Raw genomic sequence first — 25,742 nt, 5'->3', positions numbered from 1 at the left:
CAAACAGGTGCAATCAAAACTGTGTCAGTTTTCTAAATCTGCATGGGATGCAGTGTTTTTGTAACTTAAGGGAAGCCCTCAAACGTTTAGAAGGGTTTTCTACCTCTTCATCCAATCCTAGAAATAGATGTCATTGAGGCATGACTTATTCAGAGGGCCAGCAGACTTCAAAAGTGTCTCTCTCAAACCCCAAGAGGATGTGTGCTTATGCAGGTTTTCCTGTCCAGGTGAAACAGCTGAAGATGCTGTGTGAAGGTCTTCCTAATATCCTTCTTCCTGAACTGGTGTGTGTGCCTGGCTGCTGCTCAGCTGCTGTGCTGCTGAGCTCCTGGTTGCAGCAGGTTGCTGCACTGTCAGTTTTTTTGGTCTCTTGGGAGTATTTTGAGCTCTCAGGCTCTTTATTTTTTTGTCTTTCATGGAAATAGTGCCTCACAGCAGAGCTCTTGTGACCTGCCTAGACTGTTGGCATTGCCTCAAGTTCCATAAGAAGCCCAAGACTTTTCTGAATCTGGAAACCTGTGGAGAACCCTTGTTTAGCACCTGTTTCTTTAGGGCAGTGGTAGCAAACAGATATATTTTGGAAAAAAATTAAAATTCCATGAGTCTTTGCTTTATTCAGCACAAGGGATATTACGACTTAGGCAGGAAACCTCTTAACTGCATCTATTTTTTGCTGTCATTTTTCCATCATGCTTCTTCTGCAGTCTTTGGGCTCCACCAGCAAGTTCACGAACCTTTTTCCATTTCCCTGTGAATGGAATACAATGAATATTTCAATAAATATAGTGAATATATTCACTATATTCAGTGAATTCAGTGAATACAGAATAAGTGATATATGGTGAGTATTTATCAGTGAATATGTCTAGGTGAATATAGAAGTGAATATAGTGAGTACCTTTTCAGTGAATATAGAAGTGGTTTTACCATTTATTTCTGGATTTTTTTTTTTTTTTGCCAGCATCTAGAGGACCCCTTAACCTGCAAGGTTTAACTTCTGTTTCATTTTTTCATGGTTTTCAGTTGTCACTTCCACTACTTGCAGGTGCATAAAACACATGAAGAAAAATTTAATTGCTCTTTTCACTCAGCTTATATTCAAAGGAAATATGTAATCATCATCAGCTTTGGTGAGAGTTGAGATTGTCTGTAGATAAAAGACCTGTGAGCCCACAGTCATTCCAACAAAGCACTATTAGTTTTGTAATTTAATTTCTCAGTTATGTAGACAGTGTGGCATGTGTATTTTATAGGTAGTTTTGTGTTTCTTTCTGTAACTTTAAAAGCAGATAAAATGTTGGAAAGAGGTAAAGTTTTTGTAAAAGCTCAAGTGCAGAAATTTGCAACTTCTCTTCATGGATCCCTAAAATTGTTCTATGGGACTGTCAGGCCCTTCAGAAATACCAAGAGAATTCACTGCTCTGTGTCTTAGGTGCCTGTTTCTCACAGTCCTCTCAGAAGGGAAGTAATCCACAAAGCAATTCTCTGTGGTACTCCCCACCCCTTTCATCTGCAGGTCAAGGCTGAAGATCATGGCTAGAGTAGAAAAAAAATCAGTTCTGTACATTTCTGGGTAAGTTACATTACTGTCAGTTTGTCATAAACCTTTTATGAACAAATTGTTCTTTACAGAGAAAATAGTGTATTTCTGAATGGACTCTAGTCTTTTGAGAGCATAGCTTTTGGAGTGATTGAAATAGAAGTTATTGATTTCTGTAGAACTGGTGAAAAATAAACCCTGAGGGCTTCTTTTGTTATCTTTTCAGTAATGCTGATCTTTAACAGCTCAGGACTCCAACTGTGTAAAAGTACTCTTCTAATCAGGATCAGCTTTTAACTTCTCAAGATTTAAAGCAGTAATTACTTTAAATTTCTAACTCTGTGAATTACACAAAGACTAAAACAGCAATAAAGGGTTGGAAATGTTCTGGAAGCTAATGATAGTCCAAGTTAAGTTTAATAACTCTCAAAAATCTGATGATGTCACCTTGTCCTATAGTTTCTTCTCCATTATCAGCTCTACAAGGTTTGAATGAGGCAGTATTTTATGAGGTATTCCTTAAGAGTTCCCCTGAGCATTCTAGCAGGAGATTGTGGTGAACACTGACACTTAAATTCTGGGCACTCCACACCAAAGCTCTTATATTTTTTATTAGCTGCCTCCAACAAGTAAGAAGCATTCAGCACTGAAATGCTGATGGCATATCAATTCCAAATGCTGAATCAGTGCACTAGATGTGTCTTAGGGCTGGACAGATGCAGGCATTGTCTGTTAAATGAGGTTTCTGCAAGGAGCTGATCACTTCAGATTATCAACTGTCTTACTGTGTCTTTTGAAAGAGCTAAAGGCTTTATGAGCCCTAATTCTCTTTGAGATCAGAGAATCATAGAATGGTTTGAATTGGAAGAAACCTTAAAGAGCACCTAGTTCCAGCTCCCTTGCCATGGGCAGGGATGCCTCCCACCAAACCACTTTGGTCAAAGCACCCTCCTCCAACCAGGTCTCGAGTTATCGTAGCTGAATTCTGCCATCATTTTCCATCTGCTTAAATATTGTCATACTCTGATTAGATGCATTGGTACCCTGGTATTTTTTAACTCATGATAGGATGCATTATTGCAAATAATATTCTGTTGTCACACTGCATTTCATTAATAGGTCTATAATTGCCTGCATTTTAATTATGAATATGACAATTCCTTGGTGTGATACTTATATTTTATAACACATTTTAAATAATTCTGCTCCCTTCATTCAAAATTTTTAGATGTTCACTAAAGAATTGCTTGTAAGTGTTGAAAACTGCAAAGTTGTTGTACATTTTTATCAGCATTCTTTGTGGCTTAGTTGGTACAGAAGTAATGGTTTCAAATATAGCATTGAAAGAGTCAGATCAGGTGTGCAGTCTGACTAATAAAATCTGGAGGATATTTCTGGTTTATGAATAACTTAAGTGAAGAGACACATTACACCTGTGCTACTGACAGTGGCAGGCTGTAGAACCACCCTGTTTGAGATTCTTTTCAGTGCAGAACATCTCCTTTTACTGTCTCACTAATGATTACTCAACTAACTTACTTACAACCTCCCATGCCAATCTACTTTAAGCAAAGAATCTTGTGATCCTGAGATGTTACTTACAAGGTTTTGTAAGAACTTTTGTCTTCCTGTTCCTTCTGAAGGTGTTTCAGCAGCAAAGTTTCTGGTGTGATGATAACCCTGTGTCTGTCCTTGGTGATAAGCTGATCAGCAGCTTTGGCATTATGAGGAAATTTTTCTGCAGGGCACGCAGGAAGGGGTAGTTGTTTGAGGTTTTTCCTTGCTTGTGATGCTTCTGAAAATTTTTATGGCTTTTGAAGTGAGCAAGGTGATGGTGATGACTTCTGCTCCTCTCCTGCTGTATTCTTCTGATGTGCTGCAGTTGTGGCCTTAGCACTTACATTGATGAGACATTCTCATTCTGCACCTGAGGGTATATGAGGAACTGAAATTTCCAAGACCATGAGTATTGCCTGGTGCTAGGAATACCACACCTTGGAAAACCCTAAAAGAAGACCTCTCATTTTGCTTTTGTTTGGTTGTCATTCCTGGAGGTGATCAGACATGTCCCCTGGAGTCATGCCATTCTGAAGGATCCCCTCTCTGCCTTAGTTTGTCTCTTAATTTAGATGTTGCAGGTTGGAGGAAATTTTTTCTAGAGCTTCTTTAGTCTGTGGAGAACAACATGAACTGTTTGTTGCAGGGCAAACTAGGTTTTTTCCTATGGAGAGTTATTTTCTCTTCTGACCATCCAAGCAACCCTGGGAGAATTCTCAGCCATCTTGCAGCCTCTGAAGTTATGGAGTATGAATACTTCACTCCTCCTTTCTCTGACGCCCAGTGTTTAATTACTGACTTTGCAGCACTGTTTTAATGGTGCTGGCTTCACCAGCAGAGCCAGAGAGCATTTGTTATTTCAGAAGTTAATTTTGTCTGGGAAACAAAAAATCTTTGTTGTAACTCAGTGACATAGATTTTTAGAATATGAAATAAAAATAGCTGTTTCCAATGGAAGCAGAGGACACTAAGATAGAAATTAGATGAGTGATATATGCCCTAGGAAAAGTATTGTTTTCAGCATGAGTGTGCTAGAACTTGTTTATCCTGTGTCTCAATCTCTCTTAGCCTGCAGCATCACCACAATTCAATTAGCAGCCTTTTCAACAAGTCTTTTTTTCTGTGGGTGCATTATGCACCTGTATCTGCTCAATAATAATTTATAAGATAGGTGGAGAGGTGCATGTGTGTGAGGGGGTTTGTTTTGGTGTGGGTGGTTTTCTGGGGTTTGTTTTGCTCGTCATTTTTTTTGCTGGCAGGCCTGGGTACAATAGCTTTTCTTTTTGTTGGCTTGGGTTTTGTGTTTTTTGGGGTGGCTTGAGTTGTTTTGTTGTTGTTGCTTTGGTTGGGTTTTTTTAATGAAGATTCTTTTCCAAGTTGGGTAGTTAGAGCTTTGCTGAGGAGACAGCCTGGGGCCCAAGTGCTTCCTCAATACAGGAACAGAGTACCCCACTTGCCACTTTTTCCAAACTGTCACATCAGCAGTAAAGGTACTTGCTGAATAAATATAAAAGGTAATACAACACTTTTATTAGTAATGAGAAATGCTTTTCTTAGTAGAAACTGAGAAAACAATGACTTGACTAAAATATTAATTAAATCAAGTGGTTTTTGACACATCTTTAAGACCTGAAGGTATATTATATATGATAAAACAGTGACATAATTAATTTTATGTATTACACCAGTAGTGCAGTGTTGCTTAGAAGAAATAAATAATAAACTTTAATGCTTCTAATTTTAAGCTAGCCTGGCATTGCATGTTAACAGCATTTTTCTCCAACTTCTCAGTCTGCTCTCTCTTGTCAATGCCATCTGCTTACTTGCTTCACCACCTCTTTAACAACCAGGTGATTTTTTGCCATCTTCACCCTCCTCCTCAGTATGCCCAGCAGCCCCATTTGGGTTTATGGGGTTAGTGTGCTAAGCAATATTCATATATTTATGTAAACACGCTCCTGATTCTAAAGAACCTTTCTCCACTTCCAGCTCAATAACTTCTAAATCTTCCTCTGTTGGGGCATACAGCTCTGAATTATTTTACTGGTGTGTAATCTCTTGTTATGCCAGCTGGTTTTGTTGATATGTAATGTATTCATTTATCCAATAGGTTCTACTGTAGCAAAGCACTTAATTTTAAGAGTGCAGGTAGACTTGGCGTGAAAAGAATGTAATTAGCTCGAAGCTAAGCACTTGCCTAAATGCTTTGCTGGATTTGAGGCTTAGGAAAGAGATGAAAAGATTGGTCTAATTATGTTGAATTTGTTTTAGAGCTGCTTTATCCTAATAGCCTTATCACCAGACCACTTCTGATTATGGATTTTTGGTGGAGAAGATTTTTCACAACTTGTCAGGCTTTTCATAGAATCTCTCGCTGTTTTTTTTTTTTTTTTGAACTGTAATCTTCAGTTCAAAATGTATTACTGCCTCTTAGGAAAGTGACTTAGGGAAGCCATGTCTTAAAAAATTGGATGTTGAAGGCAATGAAAAACTCATGTCACCAGTTCATTTGATTTTTACATATGAGATGTGCAAAATATTTATTCTTTAGGCTACTGCAAGATCAGACTGCTGAAGCCTAAAGCATAAAGGTGTCAGTAAGGCCAGATTGACCAAAATGAGAGAGGGAAATCGAGCAAATTACACGAGTTAAATTCTGCTCTGCTATTAATTTGGGCTGAGCAATTGTTAGAACTATTGGGAAAAAAAGAAGGATGTCAACCACTGAAAATAAAAAGTGAAGAATTTTCTAGCTCTTACCTGCTAGTGTTTGCCTTCTTCCATTTCAAAAATCTGTGTGTACTTGCTCTCATAGATGTTGGGGGGATTTTTAGGATTTGGTTTAACTCATGGTCGCTGAAAAACTGCCTTAAATCTAAAGCTGCAAGAATTGCTTCTACTGCTTCCTCCAGACAGAGTTTAGCTGGTCTGGGGTTTTGCTTCTCCCACTGCTGTGTGCCTGGGGCATGAGGCATTACTGAGACCAGAAAACCACATAGTAGCTCCAGGTGTTTTCAAAGAAAAGGACATTTATTGAGCTGCCTTTGAACATCCTTCCTCTTCTGCAGTGTTTAGCTTGGATGCCTTGTCATTTCTGAAGGCGTAGCAAGCTCATCATGGAATTCCCACTGTGCAGTTTCCTGTGTGTTATTTTTCAGAGGCGGGGCTATGCTGTGGTTCTCTTTCCTCACTTGTTCCTGCTTACTCCTCTATGAATTTTTGGCATCTTTATCAAGGATGGCACTTGGGCAAATGCTTAATTTGATTGCACTGCCTAGACACAAAGATAGAAATGGGCTTAGACACTGTTGAAAAAGCGTGAGTTGAGGCAGATATTTAGTGCTTTCAAAGATGCAAACCACATAAGTGCTTTCTCAGAAAGATTATTCATCATTGTTCTTTATAATATATATCATAACAGGGAGAAGGAGGAGAAAAGGACACAGCCACATATGATAGGTTTGTAACAGCTTCTCTGGGCAATAGGGCGTCCCAGGCTTTTGCCTTCCTTCTGTTTTTTGACAGGCTCAGCACAGACAGTAGTGGGTACTGAGAAGCTCCCAGCTCTCTCCTGCCTTGTTGTGAGCTCTTGTCCTGTTTGTCTCTTTTTGTCTCCATGTCTGTTTAAAATAGAAAGGCTGGTGAGGTGAGGACTGGCTCTGGCTCTGTCTTTGACCCTTTCTGCCAAACTCAGGGGACTTGCTCCCTCTGGCATCTCATAATGTATATGTAATACAAGTAATTGTTAAGAAATTTCTCTCTTGTCACTCAGTCATCTAGAATTTGGGATTCTCAGTGTAGTGGGGACTGACTAGCCACAACACCATCAGCGGGACAAAGTCTGACAGATCTGTAGACAGTTTCAGGTTCTCTGTGCAGATAACACTGGTATTTTCAGTGAAGGCTCAGGTGCTGGAGACTTGACCTTGTCCACCTTGTGGACACTGTTGAAAGGTCTCAGAAGTGTCTCAAGTGAAAAATTCAGACAGAAACCTGCAGTTCCAGAAGAGCATTGGAAATGATGGCTTGATGTCCATGCAGCTTTCATCACCATGGGTTGTCTTCTTCCTTTCCAATATGCGTCAGCACAGGGTTTGCACTGGTTCTGGTAGTACATGAGAATGCAAGTGGACTGAGAGATGTCAGTCTTAACTTGTAGGTGTTGTGAGCTATGTCCTCAGCTGTGAAGCTGTATGCATAATGCTTTCTGCCTGACATCAGTTTTCTTTTTGTCTTTTGCAGCACTTTTACAGGCAGTCATATCTGGTGATCTACTGAAGGTAGGTACAGAGCACTGAGTGTCCACTTACTCAGTTTTTTGCTGGTCAGATATACTGTACATTTTATTACACCTCTGCTCAAATCATAAACAGGCTGCTGTGGAGACTTCTGGCAAGTGCCATTTTACAGCCTTTCCAGGAAACCCTGAATACTAGGGGAACACATCATTCGGGTGAGGTGTGAAATTTGTGTGAATAGGATCTGGTGTTAGCCAGAGCCTTTTTGCCCAGGATTCAGAGCCCACTGCACAGAGCAACGTGCCAGTCAGTAACAGGGAAATTACTGTATTGGCAGTGTTGAACAGCAGGGTAGTTCTGACATAGCCTTACACAGGAAAGCATATTTTCCACCACTGAGGTTGGTGGCCAAGGCCCCAAGTGCTAGCTCGCTCAAAGTCCACCTAGGCAACCACCAGACTAGGCAGAACAAACCTCAGCTGGTTGTTTTATCACCTGATGGATGTCTCAAAACATTAGGGCCTCGGTATAGTAAGTTTGGGAGGCAAAACTACTCATGCAAAACTTTTTGTGCCAATGACTGCAGTCCCACATAGGACAGCTATTCAGGCTGCCTGTCTCAGTAGCCAAGTCAGGATCTGAAAACATGCTCTCGAATTTGGATGAGGACTGTGATTAATGATTGCAATTTCATCTGTGAGAAGCCAGCTTAGAGCCATTTGTAAAAATGACAGTGCTGTTAGGCCAACTTTTTGCCTGCAGGTATTTTGCCTCCTTTCTATACCACTGCTTCAGCTCTTGTGGCTGCAGCTTCTAGGGAGCAGTCCTTCAAGCCGTCATAAAAATATTGTCTCCTTTACACTTCTTGATAATGTTTTGCCTGAGTTGGCTTTGATGGGGAAACTCCTCATCCTTCTTCAGTGTACTGCATCATGAATGAGTCCTCACTGTAGCAATTCTCTCCTTTTACTGCCCTGATCTGCACTGCAAATCCCTCCCCCCTCCCCCAAAGTTTGCAGCATTTCTGAGACCTGTCTGGTTGTTGTTTCCCTCTTATTCTTACCCCATGTATTGCTTCCTCCTCGGCCAGCCCTGAACAGGGGGCACTGTGACAAGGGAGGTCCATGACAGTCACCTCATCTCTTCTGGAATTTTGAGTTGGAGTTTTCTGATTTAGTCAGAAAATATTTGACTCCTGTGCTGAGGAAAAATTTGAGCCTTCAGCAGAGAAGCCAGAACTTTTTATCAAGTACATGTATTTTAATATATCCCAACAGTGTTGCCAGATGTGGTTTGCAAGCATTCCTAGCAAGCAATAAATCATCACCAGTAGAGTAGCAATGTCTCATTGTTTAGGAAATACAGACTGTTCTCCTTAACCCATATAATTGTCAATACTTCTGGTTTCAGATGTTTTATATCATGGCCTAAAAGCTGGTTTTAAATTAATGTTTTATTTTATTTTATTCTATTTGGAACTGACTTACAATGAGAACCAGCAAAGAATTTAGTGACATATTTGGTTTTCTGCTCCTCCCTTCTTATCCTTCTGTATGGTTTTTTTCTCTCTCTTTTTTTTTCTTTTTTTTTTTTCTTCCAGTTCATAGAATGTTGTAAAAAAGGAGCCAATTTGTTAATCCAAGGACCTGATCACTGCTCCTTATTGCACCACGCTGCCAAGACTGGGAATGGTGAGATTGTGAAATACATCCTAGAGCATGGTGAGTCCCAGGGGGCAGACCCACAGAGAGCTGTACCTCAGCCAAGTGTCGCTCAGGCAAAACCACACCAGGCTGCTGCAGGTGGCCTCACTCATCTATGCTGTCCCTCAGTGCAATGTCCACCTGCAGCATGTGTGAGCAGGAGGCTGGGAATGGGCTAGCAATGAGAGTGATGGCTCCAGGCAAAGTGTGAATAGAATTAGAATGGCTTTTGAGGAGGGTGGTGTTTTCAAGTTTGCATCAACTGTGGGGGGCTGTGAAGAGGCAGTGTGAAGCTTTAGTTAAAGCCTCTGGCACAGGGATCCTCTGAACTGTTTTTCAATTAGAGCATATGTTGTAGAAAGCATCAACTCTCTATTAAAACATTTACAGTGACAAAGAGCCCATAGAACCATTGTTATTATTTCACCATTTAGTAACACACTGGTAAGGAATCTGCTTCCTTATATCTAGACAGATTCCTCTAGCTTCCATTCCAGCCTTAGAATATTATGTCTGTTAGATTCAAGACCACCCAACAGCAAAAACTTATGATCTCCATTTTGTGTTTATGGACTGTGATCACGCTATTGACCTTTTTTCCTTTTTACTCTTCTTATCTTTGTCAGTAGATTACAGGCTATGCAGCAATTTTTTTTTGTGTCTGAGGCAGTCACATTTAGGAGCTTCTGCCTGTTGAACCACTGTAACCTTGTTCCCTCACTGCTGGAGAGTGGCACAGCAAAATAGTCACTGCTCTGCTCATAGAGCTGAAGTCACAGTTATCAGCCTCCTTCCCTGTAGGAAAAGTTTTCTAGTCTTAACTTTTCTCTGACCCCACTTCAAAATATCAATGGCTATTTTAGCTTCTGAATGTCAAAATCAGCTACATAATTTCAGCAGCAGTGCTAGTGTGGACACAGAGACTGTCCCTGGTAATTAGAATAAGTGTTAGCTATTGTTCCAAGGTACTGCACAAATTGTACAGAGAGAAGAAAAAGGCATAACTCCTAAGAAAGGAAGAAGCAACAAAGCATCTCCTCAATCTTGACCCCTAAGCTAGGTATTAACATAGAGCTGTCAGGTATTCCGTAGGTCCAAGTTCCTGTGTTGTCAGCAGCAATCTGTGACTTAGTTCATTTGCTCTGGAATGACAGAGGCACTTTTGGTGGCAGATGGAAGTGAGGAGGGCATCCTTAATAGCAGCAGGCTTCTAGCATGACTAATTCAGTCAAGGTAGTCATTGGACCCCAGAAAGTGATTCAGGCAACAGCTACCTGTGCACTTTATTAATTTATATAAGCATAAATGTCTAGTGTCATTTGCCCTTAGATAAGGGACATAGACCAGGACATTTGCTTAGGTCTACAAGCTAACACACAAGGCCCAGAGGAGCCCTGACCTGCACTGACAGCCAAAGCCCAAGCAAGCTTCTCTGTCATTCCAAGTGCATCCCAAGGCTTGCCCATAGGTATATCAAACAGCACAAAAAATCTGTATGTGGACAATGGAACCATGCCCCAAAAATCTGACTGAGAGGGGCTGAATTGTTCTTTTACTCCTTCATGTATAGATACCTACACATGGATAGGGCAGTGCAATTTGCCTTATTCCAAATAATGACTGGTTTTCTCACCAGTTCTAGCAAACATAACCAGTGCTAACTCTACCTTCTATTTACCTGCTCTGGATTGTTGCATTAGTCACAGTACACACATGTACCACTGAATTCTGTAGACAGGCATAATTTTGCTTTATTTTCTTACTGCCCCTGGTCTCTTCTCACACTGCACATGACCTGTGCCAATTCATCAATGTGTCTCTAGGATTTTTATCAGACACAAAGTTTAACTTAGTGACAGTCTGACCCAGTTACTTTGAAGAATATTTAAAGTGAGATAATTTAAACTGATAAGAATGTAAGCAGGGAATCCATGGGAATTTTGGAAGTAAATAGAGAAATGTGAGGGATTACAGACTGTTAGACAAAGACAAATCAGAAGACTGAGCAAATGTCAGCTCAGTTCCTCTCTCCCTTCTTTATCCCCAAAGATGGCAGGAAGCTTTTGCAGCTTTCCAGACATATGTCCTCTGGGCTTCTCCAAATGCATTGTTTGTTTAACATTCTCTGGGGATCAGGGAGTGCATGGGACAATGCACAATCTAATAGAGGCCTCCTCTCTTCTCCCACCAAGCAATTAATGAAACTCATTTCTACTCTGGGCACTTCTCAGCCACGAATGAGCTCTCTTGCTGAATCATCATCATCATAATGCCCTTGTTTTTCTTTGCATTCTCTGGCATTTGACATCTTCTCAGCATTAATTACTGTACATGACCTGATCCAATGCTACTAATATCTAAGGGATTCCCTGCATGGAGCTTCTTGCTTCTGCCAATATCCACCCATAAAAATTTCATAAAAATGAGTCTTACTTCTGTTCTGGCAGTTACCTCTGCCCAGTCACACTTCCTCTGGAGTTTGTCTGCTTCCCAATACATGGCTGAGGATAGTGAATAGGAGTGAATAGGAGTTCCACTGTAAAACACCCTCAAGCACACAGCAAAGAAAATCTATTATTAATCACACAGGGAAAAATCTTCTGAATATCTCTAAAAAACAACAGCAACAAAAGAAAACAAAACCCACTGCTCCAGAACTTTAACTTTCTAGTTTGAAAGACACTGGGATGAATCCAATGCAGTACAGGAGTGACACACATAGAACTAGAACTACAAAGAAAGGAAAAGGTGTAGTGGTGCTAAAGGTCTCCTTTGTGGAGATGGCCTATTCTGCAAACATGCAGGGCATATTTATATGAAAGGTTATTCTGTGATCATGATCAGAATTATTTCAAATGTTAAGGGGAGGAAAATAACCTATCTTAAATTAGAAATAGTAGGGATGAGTCACACAGGGGGACTGCTGTGCAGTGCTGCCAGATAATTCACAGTGGCCCTGCACAAGGCTGGAATAGCAGCTGAAGCACCAATGTCGTAGGTGTCAGGACAACAGCTGCTTGCTGCTGCAGGAAGAGCTGTGCTGGCTGATGCTCCAATAAAACAGTTTGTCTCTATCCCCTGTGCAGGAAGGGCAGATACATGAGACACAGACCTATCACTCATTCAAGATTGCCCACCTAAATCAGGAGTCTTTCACTTTTAGTAGGAGGGTCAGCTTTAAAAACTTGTCTGTAGCTGAGGTAAGAAATGCTTAGCTAGAAACTGAGGGCCAAACCCAACAGGTATCACAACCGCAGCTTTTTAATGCTGCAGTCAGCAACTGCATTGCATCCTAATGCATGTACATTAGAGAAGAGTTAACTGCCTACTTGACTAACACAAGCAGAATTAAGGAAGGCTTAAGAACCTCTGTTAGAAAAGGGGCCTCCTAAATCATCTGCATTTGGTATCAAACTTGGATTGGAGTCTCTATCTGGCAGCTGTGAAAAATTTGTAATTTATAAACATTATACAAATAATTCCATTTGCCTTGTCTTTGTCTTTTGTAGAAAGAGACAAGCAAGAATTGAAAAGTCCATCTATGGTATTTTGATTTTAAACAGAAGAGAGGACAGATGTTTACAGTTGCCTTAGGAGATTGTGGTGGGAAGTTCTGCTGCAACAGACAGTATGTTGGGCATCCCATCCTTAACATTTCCTTGTCCTCAAACCTCAGCATCCTTGCTTCACTAGAAAGCATCCCCTGATTAAAAAAAAAAGATTATGATTTTATAAATCTTAGCACTGCAATGTCCAGAGCTAAGAGCCATCAGTGAATCTGGATTTGCATTCTGACCAGATTCAGAAGTTCCTTGGAAGGCTTTGGGAAAGCAAATTTTGCTGTGACAGAGGTGTGTGTCAGGGACAAATTCAGAACAGTCATCAGAAAGCAGCACTGAATGAGAGTGAGATCGCATGACACTTGTTAATATGTCTGGATTTGCAGAATGTTTTAGGATAGTGGTCATTTGTAAGGGGCCTGAGCAGAAAACAATTTAGTTTTTCTGGAAGGCACAAGGTATAACATTTCCTATTTTAATTTCAAGCGTACCAAATTTTAGGGTAACGTGGCTGACAGACATGTAGGAAGGAATGTTCCCATAACCTGTCTAGCCTCTATATTACAGTGGAAATTCTGAGCTAAAAGACACTAGCAGAAAAGACCACTGTTAATTTTCCCATCAGGTTAAAAAAAAAAAAAAAATAGAGTGTGGTGTTGGGGAAAGACTAGAAATAGTTGAGTTTCCAGTTTACTGTTATTTTAAAAATACTCCTACTTTGAAGGTAAGGATCCACATCCAGTTTTGTCCCTCAGATAATAATCTCCACCAGATTAATAAACAAAGAGGGTTTTGACAGATAAACAGAAATGTTGATGATGTCTGACATTACTGCTTAGAGTAAATACCCTTCTTCCCTGGTTCTATGAAGGACTGACAGGATACAGGACTGGCAGGGGTTAATATCTGTGGGTCTCCTGTGGGTAGCTGTAACCACATCCACTGGAGACGGCTAAGCTGTGGGCTCAGTGGCCTTTCAAGAATGTGTGGAGCTGTATATTTTGGAAATGCCCCTGAAATATGGTCACTTAGTGTTGGAGATTTTTTATTGTAGTGAGCTCAGTGAAGGAGCAGCTGCTTTTCAGTCTCCTTGCTTTCCCTCCTCCCATACCCAGCCCAGGCTGCTTTGCCTTCTGAGAAACCGGAGAAGGGCTTTGGTGGAGTGAAAGAGGGCAAAAGGAGAGAAGGAAAAAAGTTAATAATTCTACACAGACAGTCTACGGGCGATGTTGAGGAAAGAGAGTGATCTCAGCTGGGCTCCCCCTCAGTGCGTCATGCTTTTCAGCTCCTTTCAAGTTAATATCTCCCCCTACCCCGTCCCCCGTCCCCATCCTGCCATTCTTCACCACCCAGTCTCTTTTTCCCTTTCTCTCTCTATTTTTTTCCTCCCTCCACCTCTCCACACATTTCCATCTTTTGTTTTTATTTCCCCCCCTGCTGTTTTCCTTGATAGAAATCTCACTCATGCATTTCCCTTCCGGATTTCTATTGGGTTATTTTGTCCTCTTTCTCTTCGTGCCTTGGTCCCCTTTTCTTTCTGTGCCTCTTGTCCCAGAGTGAAACAGCCGCCTCCCTGCTGGGTCAGGATGACAGTGCCTTAGCTTTCCCAGTGCCAGCCCTTCCCACATCTGTGCAGCTTTTGTCCCTGGGCAGAGGGGGATTTGGAATGGTCGGTTGGCAGCGCCAGGGAGACTGATATAAAAATGAGGTCCAAAAAAGAGGGGAAAGGGAATTAGGAGGAGGGCGTGAGATGGTTTAAGAGAAGCACAAGTGAAAATAAAATAAAGAAGTAAAGGGCACCGCTCAGGCTGTGAGTTGGGACATTTCAGCTTCAGAGACAGGCCAGAGAGAATGAAATTAAAGAATCCTGGTACCGGGTCGTGCAGCTAATTATTAACCCCAGTATCTGGCCCTTACGTACGACTCGGATGGAGTCAGGGCTCTCCCATGAAATGCTGAATTTGGGACAGTATCCAGGAGAGCACCCTGTGCACTTGGGGAGCTGTACTTGTCATCTCCTCAGGTCTGTACTCACACACTCAGCACTGAGCTCCTTTGTCCTGGCCCTGCTATTGCTTCCTGCTTCACACCAGTTTTCCTTTACCCCTGGCTTCTCTCCAGATCCACTTTGCCCCAGCTTTCTTCTCCCACTCAAGTCATATTCTTCTGAATACTCTCTGTTTTACTACCTTACTTACCTTTTAACAGCTTCTTCTGCTTACCTGGGCAAGTACCTCTATGACCCATAAAGCCAGACATGTCACCCTGTTCCACCTTGGCAATAAAAACTTCCTTGCCCTAGCCACGAGCAGAAATAATAGGTAGCAGTCTCTTCTCTAGCACATTGCAAGCCATTCCTGCTTATCCCTCACTGAGATGTGGCATTGCTGGAAGCTATGGGGAATTACCTTTATTTTTGAGAGAACACGATCTTCTCATAGGAAATGGAAAGGACTCCTTTTCTTCATGTGTATTTCTTTAATTGTCTTTTTAGTTTTTCAGGCATTATCTTTTTTTCCTCTCAACAAGAGGTTCCGCTTATCCCCCTTTATCCTTCTTCGTGGTCGTGGGAGCTCAGGGGTAGCGACTGATTCTTCTTTTTGATAGTCAGGAGTGAACACACAACTGCAAAGCGTGGAGATGAGGATTTGTGGTGGTTGAGTCAGGCTGCATTTAATAATTGACAGCAGCTACTGAGTTTGGAGAACTGTCATGGCAAGTATGCAGTGGTACACAATGCCCCGTGCACTGAGAACTAAGCATCACCATTTCTCATGATGGCACAAGATGAAATGAAGGAGCTGCCTGCAGCTCAGGAGGCCCAGTGATACTCCATGTGCACATTGTAAAAGCAGGGAGGTAAAGGCAGGCTGCTCTGATCCATTTTGACAAACACTCAGAGTAAAAGGAGTGTGGAGAGGTTGTGCATAGGCCTTTGTAAGCAAGTAGTGTGAAATTCCTCAGTTTCAGGTGAGATTTGCTGTAAGCTCTTGAGGACTCTTGAATTTCAAAGTCAGTGTGCTGGAGAGAAATACTCATGCACAGGAAGGAAAAGTCTTGTAAAGTTTTCCTGTTCCCCTTGCTAACTGCCCTATACCATCTAACACTACACTCCAGAGCAGTGGAGAGAAGAATACTATGACAGACTGCAAAAGAAAAGTGTTTTTTTTCAAGTGATATCTATGTCCTAGCCTTTTCATATCACTATAATCCAGTGATGAAATTTGCCTCTATAAATATCTGCCTGTAGTAAATATCAAGGACAAAAGGACATTAACAGAAATGTATTATTTTTTTCCCACATAACAAAAATCTTTTCTGTTTTTCTTAATCTTACTTTCCTGATCATTGCTAACCAGTAGAGTACAGGATTTGCATATCAATATAAAGACTGCTGGGAATATTCCACCCTGATCTACATTTTGTATAACACTATTAAATGGAGCAGCACAGGGATGTCATTCAGGGTGAAATTTGGCTAATTTCAACTTCCTAATGACATTTTCCCTCTAATACCAACAATAGATTTTGACTTGCAATATATCAGGGTTTCCAGTATATCAGCATTTTCAATGTACTGTACTTATGCGAACCACTTAATTGAGCAAGGTGAAGAGTGAGAAAATAAACTCCATGAATATTCATTCCCAGTATAATTTAGAGGCTGCTACTCCCTGTTCCTGACATTCCAGCAGCGACTGTGCATCCAGAATTTTATTAGTGCAAGGGCTTACATGAGCAAATATGACGTTACAAATATATAATACATATATTTTTGCTTTCATGGTTGAGCTTTCACTTGGCTTCTTTTATATATTTTTACTGAGACTCTTCTCCTGGTGGACATATTATTTTAGTCATGCAGACAAATGGTTTATGACATACCAGACTATCTTTTGCAGGTCCATCTGAATTACTGGACATGACAGACAGTGAAACGTAAGTACAACCTACTCTGTCCTTCGCGTGATGTGTGTTAAACTAGCAGACTCTTGGTTTTCAATGCAAACTGTTAAAAAGGAAAAAGCTTTTAAAATGGCACAACTCTTCAAAACCAAACAAGCAAACTGAAGGCCACCTAAAAACCACACATCAGCCATGCCATATGTGGCTTTCTTGCCTAAAACAAACATTCATTGGATTTGCAGAGGACCTTCTCCCTATTGCTTCCCATGCTGCCTTAATCTTTCTAGACGAATAGAAGCCCTGCCTTGTGTTTTGATGTTTCTGGCCTCCAGCTACTAAGGGACCAACCTGAAGAGTAAGTTCCAAAAGTCAGGAAATTACTTTTCTTGCTCTACAGCTTTTTTTTCAGTCCCTTCTTGATTCAGCGAGGGTGCTCTGCCTTAGCCTCTCCTAAGCAGCCAGGACTTGTGCAGTTGAAGGTTTCCATCAAGCAGTTAAAACATCAATCAGATCACTTCTTATTTAAAAAAAAAAAAAAAAATCCAACCCCAAAAAATTCTTTCCAATTCCCAATTTTTTTACACCTTGTATAATCAAAGTTTCACAAAAGTATGTAAGGGAAGCATGAATAATCCTGGAAAATATGTGTAATACATATGAAATAAAAACAGTCTTTTTCCTAGGGATCAAGCCTACCATTTCTCATCCCACAGTGCCCTCCTCTGCTAACAGACAACACCTTTTGCACAAGGTGCATGAGTGAAGTCCAGAGGTGACAGGGACTGGATGGACTGGTTCTTTTCTTCCAGGGGTGTAGCACAGCCACATCGAGTGTCAGTGAGCACAGCTATGAGGGCTTCCCTTTACAGAGGTTCTTCTACCTCTAACCCTTGGAAAGGGAAGGTTCAAGCTGTAACTGGCAGTATGAATTTGTCTTTTGGTCCTCAGGGGGAAATAGGAGGGTATCCTATTCTGATACTAGTTCTGATGCAGCACAGGCATATTGATTACAAGGTTGCCTCTTAAGATTTCAACATCCCCTGTCATAGATGGGGGTTGAGATTCCTTTATGCACTCTGTGTAGGTAGGTGCAATATTTGTCCTGCTATGTGTATGTCTTGTAAATTATTATTTCACAGGTTATGTAATTGCCCTACTTGTTGGATACTGGCATTAAGGACTCCTTTTCAACCCACTCAAAGCATTCTTTCCTCTCTTCCTAGGCAAATCTAGATAGATTTCTTTACTTTCAGTCAAGAGTAAGTCAGTTTCAGTCAGTTTTAGAATCCTGTCAGACTTAGCTCCAGTCTGAGTGAGAAGCTTTGCAACAGATATGCTCCCACCACACCATCTTCTTTTCTGAAAAGCATGTATTTAATCTCCCACAGTAGCTCAGCAGTCCAGTGGTGGAAGAACATGAGAGTTCTTGCTCTCATACATCCAAGAGAGCAGGGTATCAGAACTGGGGCAGCAAGTGCACCAGTCATAGCTTTGATGGATAGGATTTTTCTAGGATGGCTCCAAGAATGAGGTTGAGGAAAGAAATTGCAGGAAGAAACAAACCCTGTCGCTGTTTTGCCTGCTGTGAAATAAGAAGGTGGCAGGCTTGCCTTTGCAGCAGTTAACAGAGCTGGTGGTTGGATGGGAATGTGACATTCAGTTCTCTGAATACATAAAATCCGTCAATGTTTCTTTCCCATCCCTGAGAATGGTTCTTCATCTGCTATTTGTGCACTGCAGGCTTTCCTACTGAGTCAAAGGATGTAGATGTTAAGGGAGAGAGTGCACAAGTCTACCTCTGCCAGCAATAGGGAACCTCTCAGAAATGCAGCATCCTTCTGTGTCTATGCTCTGCCCCTCGTGCTTTGTGAATGTGCATTGCTGTGCTGTGTCTCACGGCTGCTTTCTGTGCTTTGGTCTAGGGGTGAGACAGCGCTACACAAGGCAGCCTGCCAGCGCCACCGCACCGTCTGCCAGCTCCTGGTGGAGGCAGGAGCCTCTCTGAGAAAGACAGACTCCAAGGTAAGGCAGCTCCATCAGCCCTCACCAACCCCTGTGTGCTGAGTGAGACCCTGCAGCATTCTCCCTGCTGCTGGCATGGCTGAGGCTTCCTTGTGTGTGCCGAGGCTCATGCAAGGAGCCTCAGCCTTGTGTGTTGCTCCTTTGAAGCAAGCTATTTTTATAGAGAAAACTGTATTGATTTAAACAGACACAGGAGACTTCAGTTCAGTCCCCAACATGGGTCATTGTCACCACAGTGAGAGCCTGGCCTCAAACTGTTTGGTGCAGTGGGTGTGAATGAGACATCTCCATGGCACAGCAGTATCCTCCTCCTGTGTGGTCAAAAGAGAGGCCTGTGGGCAAGGACCACCTGCAGGAGCCTTGATTTCTGATTGCACAGCATCTGTGAGGCTTGGTTATTGTGGTGGCTTGCTTTGTGAGGATGGCTACCTATTTTCTTTTGCCTTGGCTTGCCCTTATGCTCACTGATGTAACACTAACCACAGCACTCTTTTGGTGTAAGCTAGACTGAGAAAGTAATCTGGGAAAAATAAAATCCAAGGAATATTCTGTCATTACAGATTGCTTAGGAACATGGTTCAGAAACTGCCTCTCTGGAGTTTCTGAGCACAAGCACCCTGTGGTCACCAGCTTGAGAGTGAGTTGGTTCTCTGGACTCCAGAGTCAGAAGCACCTTTGCTGCAGCCAGGCAATCAAAACCAATTTCTGCCTTTTTGGGCTCTATGAGGTTGCCTATAATGGGAAGAGAGGTCATCTATGATTCTATCATCTCTTGTTCAGATGGCAGAATTGTACATTACAAAAAGCATTCTGAAACAGATGCAATCCAGACAAGTGGCTTCTGACTTGTTAATCGTCTTCTGCCTAGAAATCATCTGTTCTAAATGTGTTAGCACAAGATGTTCTCTTCATGTTTCTCTTTACAGGGTAAGACCCCTCGGGACAGGGCTCAGCAAGCTGGTGATCCTGATCTGGCCTCCTACCTGGAGAGTCGACAAAACTATCAAATGGTTTCCCACGAGGACCTGGAGACAGCAGTCTGACGTCTGAAAGTGTCCCAGAGGATCCCTGGAAATCTCGAGACTGCACCTGAGGCACTCGGGCCTCGTGTGAGGAAGAAACTGATGGAACCCACGTGTCTCTCACTCTGGAGGAAAATACCTGAGGACATGCCACCAGTTTCTAAGGGCTACTGAGTCTTGCCGGGAATGGTTATGTTCCATAAGTTAGCCCATGATGGATGAGGTGGGACACTCAAAGGTCTGTGGAATCCATAGGCCACGAAAATTTACCTTTATTGCTTCCAGCAAGTAGCATGAACTTCTCCCATGTTCATCTGTATAATTTATTTAAAAAAAAAAAAAAAAAAAGGAAGGAGTAAGGAAGGTGTGGGGGAACAAAATCCAAATGAACTGGTGCATTAAGCCACCCAACCAGGCTGTCCTCCATCCTTACAGTTTCCTGCATTGCTTTTATTCTCCTGTTCCCCTCACTTCTCATCAGTTAAATATTACCTGTTATCTCTGTGTTGTCTTCACAAATGGTCAGCAGTTGCAAAATGTTTGAGGAGCTCTGGATGCCCTTAAGAAATATCCAGTGTTTTTACCAGCTACATTCCCTCCCCTGCCATCCTCTCAGAAGCTGTGTTGTCAGCACTTAGCCCCCATGGAGTTTCCCTGCTTTTGGAGAGGATGCTGCTTATTGCCTTGTTTCCCAGGGTTTGGGGCACAGTCATATTTACAGCAGTGACAAAACCCAACCTCATTGTTGCTGGGCATGCAGTTATGGTATCCTCACGAGACAGGCATTTGTATGGAAAGGAGCTCTATGGGATGTACCCAGCTGAAAGCCAGAGCAGAAAGTCATCAGGAAGGTTTCTCATATCACTTTTAGGCCTGTAATGGCTGACCCAGCTCTTCTCAGGTTTCAGGCCTGCCTAGAAGTTGATGGCTTTTTAGTTCTTTACTTCTGAAAAGATGGGTTTTACACTGGGGAGAAATTTGTGAAGACTGAGGGAATTCTGATGGACTCAATGACAGACCTAGACCCCTTTACAGCACAGCCTGAGGGAAGAAGGAGACCTGGAACATCAGCAGCCAGCCTGGGCTTGCTGCTGCCAACAAACAAATGGGCACTGCCCTGGTCACATTGGGAATGGGAAAACCTTCTTTGGCTGAACCTGTAAACTATCTGATTTTTCAAGGGAGCCAAGTTTTGGGGAGTCTGTCCCTGGAGAAAGACAAGCAGCAGCTCTTTGCCTTGTTACCCACCATAGGTTTGAAATGTAAAGCTTAGCTGCTGTAAAAGCCAGCTGTGTCTTCTGTACTCATCTGTTCTCTGTCTTATAACCATAAAAGAAGAGAAAGCAAACAAATACACAGGCATAAATAAAATGTTTCATCTTTGGGTTTCCAATTGCTACAGATATCTCAGTTGACAAAATAGCAGAGCTTCCACTTCTACTTTGTCAGACCAGTGCCCATGAAGATGCTCATGGCTGACTTTTGGCATAACTCTTGCAATACATTTTTGAATTTTGCTTTGTTGTTTGATTCAAAAGATCCACCAGTGTTTGTTTTCACATCCCTTGCTAGGGATAGCTCTCTGATAGATGGTGATCACTGGGGTTACTTACATTTGGAAACCATGAAAATAACTCAGGTCATTATCCAGATAAGTTTTTCTTCTTTGGTAGAAGTGGAGAAAATCAAATGAATGCAATTTTTTTTTTTTAAGCACGAGTGATTGTTGTGGTAGGGAGGGGGGAGCTGAACAATATATTTTAATTTTTTTTCCTCTTTTCAAAAGTTCATTTGATATGGGCAAAATATTTCTTTAGTATTTCTTCCTCTGGAAGGAAACTATATATATTTGTAATCTATAGATCAATGGCGACATGAAATGTATTTTGTCTTATTTTCTGTCTACCTTTCTCATTTAAAAAATAAAATATGAAAGCCAAATTACTTCCCTTGATAATTATCCAGGGGCTTGTGGATAAAATAAGTATGTATATATATATTAGAACAGAATTTGGCAACTGTTAAAATAAAAACTCAGAACATAGTTTTGGCGTATGTGATATTTCCACAAGGAAAGATTTTCACGCTGTGGTTTCATGGTAGGCTTTGCATCATTTCCAAGCTATGAGAAAAGACATTAGTGTAATATTTCTATACATTTGACGAGAACAAGAATTATGTTATCATCACTTTAATCTTTTGGTTTGCTTTACTGATCTGAGAAATGGAGAAAGTTTCAATAGCACAGGAGCTTGGTTCTGTCCTGTGCTGAGGCCAAGCTGAGAATGGTCACTGAGCCTGGGAGAGCTCCCTGATCCTTCAGTCCCATGAAGCAGGTGGAGCAGTAAAGGCTTGCTTTCATCACAGGTAGCCTCCAGAGGCCAGATGTGGATTATGATAAGGGACCTGCTTCTGGTCCCTCTGTCCTCAGTTGTCCTCCCCTTGTCAGCTCATTGCTGGTGCCCAGGAGATGCCTGCAGCTGTGGCTGGCTCTGGAGCAGCTTGTCAGGATGGGCAGATTTCCTGAGCAATTTTGTGCCATTTGGACTGCTCAGAGGAGCTCAGAGCACATGAGAGAGCGTGGCTTGCCTTTTTCACCGAAAGCTGCAGTACGATGGTACAATCAGAGTGAGCCTGTTGTGTCTCTGGAGAACTGCCCATGCTGTGTGCTCAGCAGGAGACAGCCACTGTATGATAAAAAACAGCCCCCAGCACTGGAGGTAGGGCAGGAGTGGGCTGGATGTGGTGCCTTTGATGTTCAGTGTGTCCTGAAGCGCTGCACATGTGGTGCACTAGGTACCGGTGATGATTGGTATCTGCAGGTAACAGAGCACCTCTCTTGTTTTCCACAATGGTTCATGTGTGGCAAGGAATATCAGAAGTTGGTTCACTGAGGGCAGTTTGGGACCAGGACTATTCCTTACCCCTTTCAGGTGTGGTGGGATTACCAGAAGCAGCAGGCTTTGCAGCAGTTAAAGGTAACATATATGTATTGAATCTCTGGAGCACTTGGGGTCTAGGCTAGTACAGTACAACCGTGCCTGCACTGGGCAGGGCCCAAATTCCAGCGTGCAGCTGGCAGTACACTTAAATTACATGTAAAGCATTTTGATTTAAAAAAGCATCTGTTCAGTGGCTGTGGCTGATAATGTGTGCATATTACTATATATATGTATATTGATAAATATCAGTATGCCTGTATATAGATGCACACATACACATGCAAACACACCTGAAATTGTCCCATTTGACTGACAAAGCCCCTAGGGATGCTCAGTTACTGAGATTGCTGGACTGACAAAATGCCATTTTCCATTTTAATTTGTTATTAAAGGGAACCTTTTTCAGTAGAACTGAGGAGCTTCTGAATTGTTCTGTTCTACTGGTTTTACTATCTCATTTTGGAGCTAAATAGAGGGAAAGAAAGTATTTATAATGTGGAAAAAATAAACTTAATTTTTTAATTTAATAGCATCACTTCCTCTTATTATTTCGTGTTTCGATGCTAGAGGTATCTTTTTTTGTGTTATTCTAGGCATGATGATGTCATACATTTTTTATTTATTATAGCATAGAATGGCAATGGACAGGGGCACCTTGCACTAGACCAGGCTGCTCAGAGCTCCATCCAAGCTGGCCTTGAACACTTTCAGGGCTGGGTCATCCACAACTTCTCTGGGCATGCCTCAGTACTGTGAGATGCGAGGCTGAGTTTTTGCTCATGTAAAATGGGTTCAAGGCAAATTTTGCCTGTTACAAAACTGGTGTCAGACTCAGTGGATCTTTCACCATTTCATGTGGTGTCTTGCTTGTCTGTGTTTTAGCACTTTAAGATGCTTGTAGGTGTTTTTACTGAAAACCAAGGTGTTTTCACTCCTTCTTTTCCCCAGCAACAGTAGAACTGCTCAGTCCCAACTCATGGTGCTGTAGCCTGGATTCAGGCTACATGAGATGTCCCCTGCTGCATGAGGACCGCCAAACAGAAGGACCATAGAGAAAGAAAATAGTGCAAAATTGATGTTTTCTTGCCACTGATCTCACCAGGTGTATTCGCTGAGCTGGTACTGTGGTGTAAGAATAGATGGGGCACATAGTTTTTTTGGTGGTGTGGCTGTGGGAGGTTTGTTTCAGTAATATTTCCCAGCTCTTTGGCTCATTTTTGTCTTTGTCTTTGCTGTGACAGTGAAACGTGTGGTAGTGAAAGTTTCTAACACAAATTCATCTAGAAGGTGGCTGTTTCCCTTTCAGACATCCCAGATGCCTTCTGTGGGACATGCTTATGTGTTGACCCTTCCAGGATGACAAAAGTATGACATGATCTGTCTCTGGGGTATGAAATGGGAAAGATACGTTGGTAGCCTCAAGTTTTCTGGGAGTTTAATAGTACTCAAGAAATGTATGGGCATGCTGGAAATTTGAATGCCTTGAAAAAACTCCAAGGAAATTCTGTCCTTGTACTCTATGTACTACAAGAAAAAAGCAGTTCCTTATGCTTTTGATCCATTTGAGGTGTGTCATTTTCCTTCTTCCATTTTTTGCTTCTTTTGCACCAAACTAACATCTGCAGTGAAGTATTTTATAAGATTAATTTTTAACCTTGCTAAAAGTAACATTTTGACCTCTATTTTACCTATTCTTTTCCATTCATAAGATAATGTTTCCTGTTTTTATTTTCCTCAGTGAATCTGAGCCAAAATGACACCGGGTTATTAACTCCCTAATTAGTCTAAAGCATCAAATGTGAGTATCTTTGGGCATTTCAGCAGTCCCGGAAACAGCTTATATTCCTGTGCCTTTCTGGATGCATGCAAAGCTATAGGAAACAGTATTGGAGTGCTCATTGTGGTATTCATCATCTCATTTTCCTTTCTTAACAACTATTTTGCTTAGCAATGGATTGCTATGGCCTTAAATTCCATGATCTGCCTGCCAAAATCTGTTTAATTGTAACAGCAACTCAGTGATGCGCTGCAAGCTGCTCCAGGTGGCCATAGCAAGTGACCATGGCTGCTTTTAGTCCAGGTTCTGCCACGGCACTGGATTTCTCTGGAGTCCTGCCTGAGGTCCTCTGCAGGTCCCAGAGCTCAGGGGCTTCCCCTCCCTGGCTGTTTCCAGCCCAGCTGCCCGTGGTGGTGCCCACAGAGGGTGGTGTTCTCTCATCCCCTGCACACGTGCACTGGAGCAACACCCCCCACCTTGGCCAAGGAATTTCCGGGCCCACGTGTGGTGCCATTTGTGCAAAAGGGGAAAATTCCCTCCCTGGGGCTTGATCACACCAGTAAATTCATTACATTTGACTTCAGTGATTAGGCAGGCTTAGAGCTGAATAACCTTACTGTATTCAGCCATCAGAGTGCATCTTGTCTCCTGCCTTATTTATAAGGTGCCACATTCCAGTCTCAGCTGCAGTTTCTTGTTTCCCTGATTTAAAAAAACAACAACAAAAAAAACCAAACCAAGAGACAAAAAACCAATCCATCCTCTGCAGTACACATGTATCTAGTTACCCAGAGAGTGGGGAAGGCAGGCAGATCATTTAAAAATCTCCTCATTCTGATGTAGCACATCATGACTTCCAAAGTCTGAGCAGGAGGAAGGCTTGAAACAAAGGCATTTGCTTCAATATTAACACATCTATATTTCAGAAAATACTTTGATGCTAAGCCCTGTTAAAACAGTCAGCTTATGCTCTTAGATCTCCTATGTGTCAGAGATTTGGGAAATCTAAGGAGGCAGTAATCCTCTTGACAGGCACATAAAGATAGCTGAATGCCCAAAAAAGCAAAAAACCTGCTTTCTTCAAAAATCTGTTTCTATTTTGCCACCCTCATCTGCTAGAATCAGAACCCTGATTTGGGAATGCTATTTCAGAGTTCAGCAATATTTTAACAGCCTCAGCATTCATTTGCAAAGCATGTAGAAGCTGTAGCATTTTGAAGAGCAAGAAAAAAAGCACTATTTCTTTGAGCAATATAATACTACATATGTAATTGCCTCATCTCTTGCCAGCCTCCTTTTGCTGGTGAAGTGCCACACCTGGCTCTTCAATTAGTCCCTGTCTGGGAGGCTGCTTGATGTGTAGCCCAGCACTCAGTGAAGTGTGCACTGTGGCAATCCAATGCCAAAGTGCTGCTGCAATTACCTAACTACTAGCACATGAACCATGTGAAATTCACTTCTTAGTGTTGCAGTTC

At 41.9% G+C, this 25,742-nt stretch overlaps 1 protein-coding gene across 1 annotated transcript in view; it reads left to right on the top strand.

The window, feature by feature from the left end:
• The window catches only part of DGKI (diacylglycerol kinase iota), a 124,391-nt gene extending 102,902 nt beyond the window's left edge, over nucleotides 1–21,489 (top strand). The window contains exons 28-32 of the mRNA XM_059845932.1: nucleotides 7,340–7,377; nucleotides 8,936–9,056; nucleotides 16,501–16,537; nucleotides 18,427–18,526; nucleotides 19,453–21,489. Coding sequence (XP_059701915.1) covers nucleotides 7,340–7,377; nucleotides 8,936–9,056; nucleotides 16,501–16,537; nucleotides 18,427–18,526; nucleotides 19,453–19,569 — 413 coding nt within the window. The 3' untranslated portion in view covers nucleotides 19,570–21,489. The remainder of the gene's footprint in view (nucleotides 1–7,339; nucleotides 7,378–8,935; nucleotides 9,057–16,500; nucleotides 16,538–18,426; nucleotides 18,527–19,452) is intronic.
• Nucleotides 21,490–25,742: the final 4,253 nt, after the last annotated feature.

This window comes from Haemorhous mexicanus, chromosome 5 (genome assembly GCF_027477595.1).
Source record: "Haemorhous mexicanus isolate bHaeMex1 chromosome 5, bHaeMex1.pri, whole genome shotgun sequence".
Taxonomy (NCBI): domain Eukaryota; kingdom Metazoa; phylum Chordata; class Aves; order Passeriformes; family Fringillidae; genus Haemorhous; species Haemorhous mexicanus.
The sequence above is the reverse complement of the archived record's forward strand: the minus strand, read 5'-3'. Positions and strand labels throughout refer to the sequence as shown.